Source organism: Coregonus lavaretus, assembly GCF_964263955.1.
Source record: "Coregonus lavaretus genome assembly, chromosome: 35".
NCBI classification, from domain to species: Eukaryota; Metazoa; Chordata; class Actinopteri; order Salmoniformes; family Salmonidae; genus Coregonus; species Coregonus lavaretus.
Genome location: NC_140022.1, coordinates 4573384 through 4585708, shown reverse-complemented (window position 1 = coordinate 4585708; position 12325 = coordinate 4573384). Strand labels below are relative to the sequence as shown.

General features: G+C 47.3%; 3 protein-coding genes across 3 annotated transcripts in view; all 3 read right to left on the bottom strand.

Annotated features, from left to right (window-relative positions):
- Positions 1-102: 102 nt before the first annotated feature.
- Positions 103-4364, bottom strand: iqcb1 (IQ motif containing B1). Its single transcript, XM_084152398.1, is given in 14 exon segments — positions 103-610; positions 706-862; positions 1141-1278; positions 1663-1811; positions 2062-2204; positions 2395-2516; positions 2579-2691; positions 2808-2980; positions 3065-3164; positions 3323-3416; positions 3501-3621; positions 3882-4027; positions 4029-4051; positions 4169-4364. Coding segments are annotated over 14 exon segments (1818 nt in total). The 5' UTR covers positions 4275-4364; the 3' UTR covers positions 103-377.
- Positions 4365-5894: 1530 nt separating this feature from the next.
- ccdc14 (coiled-coil domain containing 14) lies at positions 5895-10176 on the bottom strand (the record flags this gene model as incomplete). The annotated part of the gene is made up of 13 exons (XM_084152455.1): positions 5895-6720; positions 6888-7020; positions 7230-7371; positions 7428-7551; positions 7637-7775; positions 7946-8114; positions 8214-8456; positions 8691-8980; positions 9075-9218; positions 9306-9378; positions 9519-9591; positions 9922-9977; positions 10147-10176. The coding sequence occupies 13 exons, from the start codon at positions 10174-10176 to the stop codon at positions 5895-5897; spliced, it is 2442 nt and encodes an 813-aa protein (XP_084008581.1).
- Positions 10177-11740: 1564 nt separating this feature from the next.
- The window catches only part of kalrnb (kalirin RhoGEF kinase b), a gene marked incomplete at both ends in the record, with an annotated part of 45086 nt that continues 44501 nt past the window's right edge, over positions 11741-12325 (bottom strand). Inside the window, 1 exon segment of the mRNA XM_084152454.1 lies at positions 11741-11772. Within this exon segment, the coding sequence (XP_084008580.1) occupies positions 11741-11772 (32 nt within the window).

The following is a 12325-nucleotide window of genomic DNA, read 5'->3' as shown; positions in this document are numbered from 1 at the left end:
CAAATTCAGCACTGGCATGTGAGTTGTTGGACAACAAATAAATACTCTACTTATCAAAATGACTGAACATCTCTACAGCCAGGACACACAATTACATAATAGTAGAAAAGTACAAACTTTAAATGAAGACTTCTGTACACAAAATTGCTTTACAATTACTTAGACACAAACTCTTCCTTAAGGGACCAGTCACACAGAGACTGATGAAAACTCCCCTGCAGCAACACACCTGCTTCAACTAACCCCAGTCCAGACTGAAACCCATGATTGGTTGAATTCCAAAGCAGGTTTGACGTCATAGTGTTATAATGACGTTATCACAACAGCCCTATGACAATGTTATAATAGCGTTACAATACTGTTGTGGAACAACATCGTCAGCTTCCTCCTAAATACAGTGAGTTAAACTCTGCCTCCAGCAGGTGGTCTTTGTGGGCGGAGTCTGATTCAGGACAGGTGATGTCATCATCTCCCAGCATCTTCCACCAAGGCAGGCGACCGGCCTGGAGCATTGCATTGTGGGATTGCCGGGCGCGGGCGGCTACGGGGGCAGAGCGACTCCTGAACACGTCACAGTTGGTTACCGTGGCGTCACTGAGTGAGGGGGCATCTAAGAGAGAAAGATAGATGAAGGGAAGGAGGGAGAGGAAGAGAGGAAGAGAGGAGAGACTGGTGTGTGTGTGTGTGTGTACGTGTGATACCTACTCAGCAGCAGTTCCAGGTCGGTGTTGATCTGTGCCAGCAGGGCCTGTGTGTGTGTGTGTTCTCTCCTCTCCGCCTCTCTCCCCTGTAGATGCTGGAGCAGCAAGGCTTGGGTCTGAGCATGGAGCTCCCTACTGTCCTCTAGAGACACCACAGAGGACTACACACACAGAGACATCGTTACACACACACGTTTGTTCTCCTATCCTTGTGGGGACCAAACAACCGATTCCCATTCAAAATCCTATTTTCCCTAACCCCAAACCCTCATCGTAACCTTAAACCTAAGCCTAAAATATACTTTTTCCTTGTGAGGACCGGTGAAATGTCCCCACTTGTCCAAATATTCCTTGTTTTACTATCATGTGAGAACATCTGATCCCCACAAGGATAGTAAAACCAAACAGACACACAACTTGAAGTAATATTCAGACTCACCGGGTGCAGGGCAATATGTTCCTCCACCTCTCTCTTCAGCTCTGCCCTCCGACTGTCAGTCAAACCCCGAGGACCAATCCAAGGAGAGAGGGAAGGAGGGGCTTTCTCAGCTCTCCGCCGCTTCAGAAAGCGAAGAACCTAACGGGGGAGGGACAATAAACTGTCAAGATGAATTCAGATGCTGCTGCGTGCTACATTTGTTTGATCGTTGTGTTCAGCTTTAGCTTACAACAGCGGTAGTCTATTGGAAGTGTGTGTGTGTGTGTTAATACTGCTCTCTGCAGGACGACAGCAGCTCTGTGCTCTGTGTGTGTGTGTGTGTGTGTGTGTGTGTGTGTGTGTGTGAGTGTGTGTGTGTGTGTTAATACTGCTCTCTGCAGGACGACAGCAGCTCTGTGCTCTGTGTGTGTGTGTGTGTGTGTTAATACTGCTCTCTGCAGGACGACAGCAGCTCTGTGCTCTGTGTGTGTGTGTGTGTGTGTGTGTGTGTGTGAGTGTGTGTGTGTGTGTGTGTGTTAATACTGCTCTCTGCAGGACGACAGCAGCTCTGTGCTCTGTGTGTGTGTTTCTCCGTTGCTGGAAGTTCCGTCTCTCTCGGTGGCCTCGCCAAACCCTCTGGATCCGTATCGCAGCCTGCCTCTCAACCTCCCCGAGGTACTGCTGCACCTGACCTACACACACACACACACACACACAATGTGAAGGCTGTAGATGGCAGGCCTAACTAAACGAACAAACTGGCATCATTCTGCTCTGTCTCTGCTGTAACAGGTAGTGTGTGTGTGCCTGTGTGAGTGTGTGTGTGGTGTGTTTGTGTGCCTGTGTGAGTGTGTGAGTGTGTGTACCTGTGTGAGTGTGTGTGTGTGTGTGTGTGTGTGTGTGTGTGAGTGTGTGTGTGTGAGTGAGTGAGTGTGTGTGTACCTGGGGGCAGTAGGTACAGTAGCTGTAGTTGTTTCTGATGGAACTCTCTCCTGGCTCTCTGTCTCTTGACACACAGCTGTAGTCTCAGCTCCTCCTCCCAGCACACAGCCTGAGCCTGCTGCACTCTCCTCCGCCGCCGCTCCCTACACACACACACACACACACACACAGTGAAATGTCTGTGGAATTATTATTATCGTATTTATTTAACCTTTATTTTGAGTCATGCTGAGACCAATGTCTCTTTTACAGATGAGCCCTGGAATTTCAACACATTTAACAGAGATACAAAACACGATCATAGATTGGTGAAAAAGTAACGGCCACACACACCTGAAGCTCCTCTGCAGTGTTCTGACAGCTCTGGGCAGACTCTTCACTCTCCTCCTGGTCTGATAGGATCTCCATGCTGCCTGGATCACACACGCCGCTCTCACACACTCCTCTGGCCACGTCTGTCAACAAAGAGAGAGTGTAAGGCACGCACACACACACGCACACACACAATATATTTTACCTCTGTGTGATCAGCTGGTTTGGGGACTTCTCTTTGCAGCAGCTTTATCAGCTGGTCCACTTCCTCATCGAAGCCCCGCCCCCTCCACTCTCGACCAATCATGCCCTCCAACCCTGCAACACACAAACCATAAAAAACGTCATGATTGCTTTTGCAAGCATATAAAGTCTACGCATGAAAGTCCTTTTTTAGTTCATAGCCTGAAAATATGCAAACCCTGCCCCCTGACCTTTGAACCTGTGGATGATAAGCTGCAGGGCGGATTCTTGCTGCCGGGCAACCAGGAGGAGTGTCCTAATTGCTGCCCCTCCCACAACAGGGTTGGATGTGTGAGCCATTCTGTACACGACGTCATCCAGAATCACAGACAAGGGGCCTTTTCCCAAACCTGCTACTAACTCACTACAGAGAGAGAGTGGGGTAATGAATTGATGTGTGTGTGTGTGTGTGTGTGTGTGTGTGTGTGTGTGTGTGGTAATATGCTACCTGTTGGCTGTCAGAAGCTGATGCCACAGTGACACACACACGGTTCCCACTCTCTCCTCCTCACTCATTAACATCCTCTCATAGTGGTCTGACTGCAGGACTGAGTGAGAGAGAGAGCGAGAGAGCGAGAGAGAGAGAGAGAGAGAGAGAAAGAAAGAAGGGTGTGCATTGTTAGTTAGGTAAGGGATAGGGGTTAGGGGTCTGTTTGGCATTTAAAAAAAATATATTAAAAAAAAAGTATTGGACGTTAGATCTCACCTTGTGTGGCCAGGTGACCATGGGCTTTCAGAAGCCAACACACAGAGTCCATCACCTTCCTGAAGAAACGAAACATCTCACGCTGCCCATTCTCCTACAGAGAGAGAGAGAGAGAGATGATGTCAATAGACATATTTTTGTTGAGGACATTCCAAACTTGAAATGTTACGTCCCTTACCGCCAAAGCTCTGTTCATCAGCCGACTGGCCAATGACAGCAGGCTGTCTGTGACGGACGGGAGCAGCCGCCTATGGAAGGCCTCAGTGTCTCCGCCCAGGTCCACACCCACACAGCAGGAGCTAAAGGAGAATGCATATGCACACAAAGAAATCAATGCCAAACCACTGCTAGCTAAAGTTTACATACATATGACCCCCCCACCTCATAGATCTGCTTGCATCAATTATTATTCCATCCTAGGCCTATCAGGGGCCTTGAAGAAGTATCTGGGGTAGGCATTGTCCATTGGTAGTGTCATGTCTAGGGTTGTTTGTTTTAGTACAGTCAACACAGACTTTGTTATATCTTTTTGGTGTGGTTCAAGATTCTAAAATCGTACCTGAGAATTTCTGCCAACTGTGTGGCAGTTGCGTAGCCTCCTTCAACTTTGGCATAGTTCAGTTTGAGGGCGTCTCCTGCGCAGTATTGAAGTATGCCATGGCTGAATAAGGCGTTCTTGAACGCACCCAACTCTCTATCGTCTTGGGACAGATATCCTATTCAGAATATCTTCAATGTCGAAAAATAAGGAATGATAGTTAGTTGGGTATCAGGAATGACACACACGTGCAAGCAAAGTCAAATAACACGTTTTTGCATATAAAGGAGTTAGCTAACTAATTTAACCTTGTAATTTTGAGAGAACTTGAGGAACCTTCTGCTCTGGCTTAATGTTTGTGCTCGCGACCAGTGCCCGTAGCCCGGCGTCTGTGTCATTTCTAGCGAAACTCATCCCGAGTTTATTACAGTAATCTTTCGCTCCCAAATCTGAAGTATAAAACCATATACAAAATTGACTAGCTACATTATTCTTCGAATGAAATCAGACGCGATCAAATAGAAATCAATTTTCGTGCTTTCTTGTTGCCAACAGCCACAAGCACGGACCAGGAAGCTTAACTTGTTTCTACAGCAACACTCCTTACGTCACTAATGTGCGACTACAGTTAGCAGGGCACAATTCCCATTCTTTCTTTACAATACATCATATTTCCTTCTCCCTTAATTCAAATGACGGGTTGGTTGTTTAATAACAAAACTATGGGGCAAAAGAGACAGGGTTGGCATATATTGTTGATAACATGTGAACTATATTTCGTCTCCAATGTTTATTGAAAACATAAATTAAGTTGTACAAATCTAATCAAATCAAATTTTATTGGCCACATGCGCCGAATACAACAGGTGCAGACATTACAGTGAAATGCTTACTTACAGCCCTTAACCAACAGTGCATTTATTTTTTACAAAAAAGTTAAAGTTAAACAACAACAAAAAAAGTGTTGAGAAAAAAATAGCAGAAGTAAAATAAAATAACAGTAGGGAGGCTATATATACAGGGGGGTGCCGGTGCAGAGTCAATGTGCGGGGGCACCGGCTAGTTGAGGTAGTTGAAGTAATATGTACATGTGGGCAGAGTTAAAGTGACTATGCATAAATAATTAACAGAGTAGCAGCAGCGTAAAAGGATGGGGTGGGGGGGGCAGTGCAAATAGTCTGGGTAGCCATGATTAGCTGTTCAGGAGTCTTATGGCTTGGGGGTAGAAGCTGTTGAGAAGTCTTTTGGACCTAGACTTGGCACTCCGGTACCGCTTGCCATGCGGTAGCAGAGAGAACAGTCTATGACTAGGGTGGCTGGAGTCTCTGACAATTTTGAGGGCTTTCCTCTGACACCGCCTGGTATAGAGGTCCTGGATGGCAGGAAGCTTGGCCCCAGTGATGTACTGGGCCGTATGCACTACCCTCTGAGCACTTGTCTCTCAAATACATCATTACAGTTGTTGGTTAGCTAGCTAGCGAATTTGAGCCATATTACCACTGAAGTGACATCTGTCAAAACACCTCAAAAAAAGACATGGTATCAAAAAGAAAATACAACTAGCTGAAATGAGCCGCTTATAATTCCCCACATGGCAGTTTCTTGTCATTGTTGCTAGCCATCTGGCCACCCAGAATATAATATAATATGCCATTTAGCAGACGCTTTTATCCAAAGCGACTTACAGTCATGCGTGTATACATTTTTACGTATGGGTGGTCCCGGGGATCGAACCCACTACCCTGGCGTTACAAGCGCCATGCTCTACCAATTGAGCTACAGAGGACCAACACATGGCCTTCTCCCCCATTGAAGTTTGTGCTTCGTTTTCGTGAAGTTCTCAGCTAACCAGTCTATAAAGTAAATAATAAATATTAACAAATAAAGAATACATATTTTATTTGCCATTTTATTCAAATAAAGTACAATAAAAAAAAAAACACAAACCTAGAAAAATACATTGGTTATTTTATTACATTGGAGTAGATTCAGACTACCTCGCTGTGTGTGTGATTGCATGTGTCTCTGTCTGTCTCATCTCTTGAGGTCCTGCTTTATAGTTCTCTGCAAGCTGGCAATGCTGGCGTCCAGAGCGGCCAGCCCATTCCGGAACTCCTGCTCGTCACGCGTGTCAAAGGTCGAGCTTGACCCTGCGCTCCAATCAGAAGCCAAGGATCTGACCTCACATAAGGAGAGGCCGGTGGAGTCAAGTGAAGAGTTCTGCCCCTTACCCGGTGATGCCATATCCATGTCCAGACGGCGCCGGTGACTCTGGGACAGGTCAGAGGGTCCAGCGCCATTAGAGCAGAGTCCGTTCGATTGGTGGAGATTAGAAAATAGGCTTTTTAATTGAGGGAAACTCTCGAGGGCAACACTGAGGCTCTGAAGACCCTGCGGTGACCTCTGACCCTGAGCATAAGCTCCTCCTCCTCTCTGTGACATCACAGTAAGCGGTGACCCCCCTCTCTGTGACATCCTCACAGGAAGCGGTGACCCCTCAACAGGAAGTGGTGACCTCTCATTCTCTCTCAGGGGGGCGAAGGCCAAAGGCGGGGTGGCTTTTCTTTCCAGAGCCACACACACACTCATGTCCTGATTCGCAGACGCACACACACTCGGACCACCTGGCGCAAACACACTGAAGTCCTGCTGGTGTGTATAGTTGCATTCAGGGCCTTTACAGGGCAGGGAGACAGAACCACACCCCTTCTGCTCCAGCGACCACAGGTATTGGCTGACTGGGTGGTCTGACGGACCCTGCTGGTCCTGGTATTGGTCCAGAGCTCGTTTAGTGAGAGGGAGGCGGGACGTAGGGATGTCAGTCACAGTGGGAGACTCAGCGACAGGGACCTGTAGAGCTCTGAGAGAGAGAGAAGGGTAGAAAGAACGAGCAGGAGGAAAAGACAGAGAGAGAGAGAGAGAGAGAGAGAGAGAGAGAGAGGGACAGGTCGATAGAGAAAGAATGTCAGTAAAAAATAAAAATAAAAACTCCTTCAATCAATTATTACAAAGTACACACACACACACCTGAGGTGCTCCTGTAGTGTGTGGATCTCTTGCTCCCTCTTCTGGATGTTGAGGGCCAGTGCAGCGTTCTCCTTCTGACACTCCTCCAGCCTGCTGTTACAGCCCTGCACATCAGCCAGAGCAGACTGCACATCTACACACACACACACACACACACATACACTTATATAAAGAGATTATATCCATATTAGATAATACACACAGACACCACAGAGATCCTTTAATCTCAGCGTAATATGGACCAGTTTAAGGCCCTGATCTTCATGTATTTTATGACTCCTCCTGATTCTGGAGATAGAAAATAGAAAAGAAGTTGAGTACGTTCCCCCCCTCATCTATTACCTTTCCTGATGTGACTGCACTCCGCTTCACTCTGCTGCAGCTGGCTGTGTGTCCACCAGGGCTTGCCGTAGCTCAGTGTTGTCGCGCTGCAGCTCTTGCAGACTTGTGTGAGCGTCATTGAGCTCCGACTGCAGAGCCGACACTAAGAGACAGAGGTTAGATACTTAGAGATACAGACACACAAAATAATAAACTCACACTGATAGACAGTTGAAAGAGTGTCGGGCAGTTTATCTTACCGTCAGTGTCACAGTGGACATCTCTGGCCTCCTTCTCTGCTCTCTCTCTCTCCTGCAACTGTTGGTTCACTATCCTCAGACGCCTGAACACACACACACGCGTTAAAATGATCAACCTCCTGTATGAAACACTCACACCAGGACCTGGGTGATGGGGATGGTCCTGACCTGCGTAGCAGTGTGTTCTCACTGCGTAGAGGTTGCAGGACCAGAGCAATCTCAGCCTGGATGTTAGAGCTGCCCACCATGACAGGAAGTAGAGACACTGTCTGCTCCAGCTCACCCACCAGACGCTCTGCTACACCGTCTACAGAGGGGGAGGGGGGAGGGAGGGAGAGAGATGAGAGAGGGAGGGAAAATGGTTTGAAGGAGAGAGAGTGAAAGAGAGAGAGAGAGTGGCGGAGATCATTAACATTTGATTAAATAGTCATTTTGACTGACTGATTATTTTGACAGTTTGGTTGATTGAGTGATTACCTTGGCCAGCGAGCAGAGCCTTCAACTCTCCAAGGAGGTATTGAACAGTCATCACCTGACGAGCCGTTTCCTCTGGACTACAGCCCTTACAGCCCACTGCCAGCGCCATGCGTGTGTAGGAGTGTGTGTGGTTGGGAGCCACACCTGGATGTGTGTGTTGTAAGTATGCCTGTACAGGCACTGGATCTTTGTGTGTGTGTGGGTGTGTGTATGCAAGCTGGGTGTGTGTTTGTATGTTAAAGCTGGTCTGGGCACTGGTGTCTCTCACGGGACACTCCTCTTCCTCCTCTCCAGCGTTACCCTCCATGTGGCCCCTTGCCTCCCTGGCTAAGGCCTCTCCATCCTGGGTAGAATCCAGCTGACCCCCCCTGCCCAGGGATGGAGCATCTGGGGCAGACTGGGGTTGAGTGTTGGCAAGGGGGTGAGATTGGGACTGAGGCTGGGAGTGAGAGTGAGGCTGAGGGTGAGGCTGGGGGTGAGGATGAATTTCAGAGAAGAGTACTGGTGTTCCCTGACGAGGGCGAGAGCAGGAATAAGAGATTGGATGTCCACTTTCTCCAGACACAGAGATATCAGAGGGCAGGGGGGCAGACAGGGCTAGCCTCTCCACAGAGAGAGCACCAAGGTGCAGACTACAGGACCTGGATCTCCCCTGGGCAGCCGGACCTCCAACCCCAGAGATGAAGCCTCCTGGTTGGGCTGCGAGGAGAGAGAGGACTGGGCCTGTGGGTGGAGGTGTAGCTACAGCTCCAGGAGCAGCTAACGGAGCTGTGGAGGTAGAGCCCCCCAGGTGGACTGATGCCACCCCAGAGATGGAGCCTCCAGGCTGGGCTAGAGGGAGTGAGGGGCATGGGGGTAGTGTTGATAGTGTGTTGTTAGGGGGGAGTCTTTGAGGACTCAGGGTGGGGGTGGAGGTGGTCAGGCGACAGTTAAAACGAGCGCCTGACCCCGGTTCTGACGTTCCGGCTGAACTCTGAATATTGTTCCTCATCCCAGGATACGACAGGGATGATAGGATCGTCTTCTGCACGGGAGCTGGAGCAGAGAGAGGTATTAATTTTTACACACACACACACACACACACACACACACACACACACACACACCCACACACACACACAGGTCCCACCTGTTTTTTTAGCGGTCTGAGTGACAGGTCTCTTTGTCTGCTTCCTCCTCTCTGCGTCTACTCTCTCCTTTCCCAGAGTACACAGCGGTCGGGATTTGGCGGCTCGAGTCTTCCCTGTTCCCCTGACGGAGATTGGCTTGGCCTCTATCACACAATGCAAACACTTTGGTCAATAATTTAAACTAGAAATGTAAAGGTTCTGTGGAAACAGAGTAAATAGTTGACTGGTACCTGCTGTCTCTGCCTGGAGAATGCCATTGAGCAGTGTAGCACACCGATCCAGACCCTTGTGAATGATTGTCACCTTAGAGAGAGCATAGATGCAAAACATGGTTACAACTTACCATATAATCACTGTTAGGTGATTATAACTCGTATTAATATATTACACATTATAGGCTTGTTTTTAAAGTTGCTACTGACTGTTTATGGATGTGTTATTACCTGGTTCTCTGAGTCGGTGGAGTAGAGGGAATAGGCCGGCTCAGTAGAAGTTACTAGTGGACGCCCTGCTCCCCTACAGAACAGAGTGACAGTGAATGGATATGATGACACTCTGTAACAGGGTTAGGTTTCAAATCTGATTTGTATGCCTGTGCCAGCTAGTGACCACTCTACAGAGCTGCCTCCAGGGCAAGATTCATGACAATAAATGCCAATCTGCTCGCTAATAATAACCGAAATGAAAGCTAGACAGTCGGGGAGCCTTAAATTCCAAAAACGATGGACAGAGGACTATTTTTTGCAAGTTTTGGCGGCGAGGAAATATTTCAGTGCGGCCCTCCGGACCTCGTTGAAGACCGAATGCGGTCCCCGGGGCTAAACGAGTTTGACAGCCCTGACTTACCTCTTCTTTGAGCCCTGGCCCCTCCCACCTCCAGTTAGTCTTCCAGAGGATATCACCTGTTAGTCAAAAACAGGAGCAGAATATGAATACGCTCTAAAATGGTGTCCTTTCCCTGAGAGGCTAGGGGGAAAAGCTAGACACTACTGTATGAGGCTAACTACAGTCATTTTCAGGAAGGCTAAGAACCAGTTCGCAGGGACATTGTGAATAGGTGAGATGTCTTACCTTGTGTCTAGCAAGCCCTTGCTTTGGCATAGCTGGCTAGCCAACTGCTGTCCAAATCAAAGGAATAAAAACGACGGTAGCTAACAGCTAACAAATTCTTTCCAAGAGTAGCCCTAATCAACTATCTGCAAACTGCACCAACTTTCAGTTCAAAAAATGTCTGAAGCATTCTCTGAAGCACTATCTTGAGCGAAACTAGTTGATGTTGTCAAGTTGAAGCTTTTGTTACATTAACTTTTTTTACTGGCGCTAGCATAAACGGGAACTGGCGGGTTTTGTTCGAAACGGGAAGTAATGTCGTGACCAATGAAAACATCGCTTCCATTCTTCCAATGAACGTTATTGGCGGATGTAAGTTGATTTCGCAATTTCCAGTTTATCGATTGAATGAAGCAAATGTCACTCAAATGTAACCCTCCCCCCCGCCCCCTCCCCACACACACCCACACACATTTTGGTCTGACGACGCTGAATTCGGTGTCACCATGGAGACGAGATGATACAATTTAACGCCAAAGATTATTTGATTACCATTCGCGGTTTTTCAGAAGTTTTTCCCGGTGATTTGTGTTAAAGTATATATATATTGTGTTGTTGGATTAATGTAAATCTTACTATGGAAATGAATTTTATGATATAAATATATGTTCAAAGTTACTAGTGAGGGTCTTCCAGTGGCAAACACACAGAGACACACAGTCTGACTGGATACAGTTTATTTACACAACATGTGCAGATTAAGAATTAACATCAACACTGACAAACAGCAGGGGTGGGAGTGGGGGATAAAAGCAAGGAGCGGGATTCCCTAGAAAATATATATACACGTAGAAAAGTATTGTGCTGTTGTTTTTGCAGTTACATTTTTTTATGATTTTTTTATGAAATGGAGCTATCCCTCTCGAGTCTTGCCAAAAGTTGGCCAGAAAAGATAATGGGGGATGTAGTAGCCTAGGTGCCAGACTGTTTCTGCATTCAAGAACACTACATCCTTTACCTCACCTTGACAAGACCACAACAAAGGAGTAGTTGGCCATAAAGCAGAAACAGACTGGGACTCAGCCCACTGGATGGTCAAGCAAGGATAAGACAGGGACCTTTATTTGAGGGTAGTATGGGGTATCAACTCCTGTCCTCGAGGGCCACAGTGTCTACTGGTTTTCTTACTTCTCGTTTAATCAGAGACTGATTTCTACCTGGGAAACCAGGTGTGTGTGCACTCTACAGCCAATCATTATCAGTAACACTAAACGATCAATCAAGTGCCAGGGAGAAAGGAAAACCAGCAGGACTGAGGAACTGGAGGGCTTGAGCTTTGGAAAAACCCTGTTGGAGGTTAAAGGTAGTAAATAGTAAACACAGTCAATGTAGTGAACGTAGCGAGCGCTGTACAAGTTTCACTGGCACACAGCAGCAGACAGAGGAGAGGGACCCTTGTAGGTGTGAGCTTTTCGAACACTATTCTCAGTGTTCAATTCTGGCATCTTACAGCTGGATAGGAGTGGGTTAAGAACCCTTTGTGATGCCATTACCAATTAGAATTGGTTGGAATGTTCAACAAGAAGAAACGATTCAAACTTCTCCCCCTCCCTTCTCAATATGCTATGACAGCGATCACGTCATTTGCTGACATCATCACACAGCTTTAGAGACACATACTGTACATCACTAATACTAATTGGACAAAAAACAACTGTTTATTTTTGCTGTTCTGTTTTGCTTGTCATGTCTAATATTAACTGATAAACTGGCAATGCTATGTAGCTAGTAAATGACCAGACTGTGTTGCTACTAAATGTCCAGTCACTGTCATCGCATATCAAGTTCCTCCCTCTCACCCTCTCACCCGACCCCCTTCAACAGTCTTCGGGTTTAGAGGACAGAAAGTCAAAGTGCATGGTGGGTTGCAGGTTGATTCCAGGTTATAGGAGGGTTATTAACAGTAATAATCAGCGAAGAAGCTTCATAACATGTGTAAGTGACACAGAGGGGATGGGGGGTGGGGGGGGCAGTGATATCAGACCAGACAGGTGAAGTCACAGGTCATCTTGATCTCTCTCTCTCTCTCTCTCTCTCTCTCCCTCTCTCTCTCTCTCTCTCTCTCTCTCTTCTCTCTCTCTCTCCCTCTCTCCTCTCTTCTCCTCTCTCTCTCTCTCTCCTCTCTCTCTCTCTCTCTCTC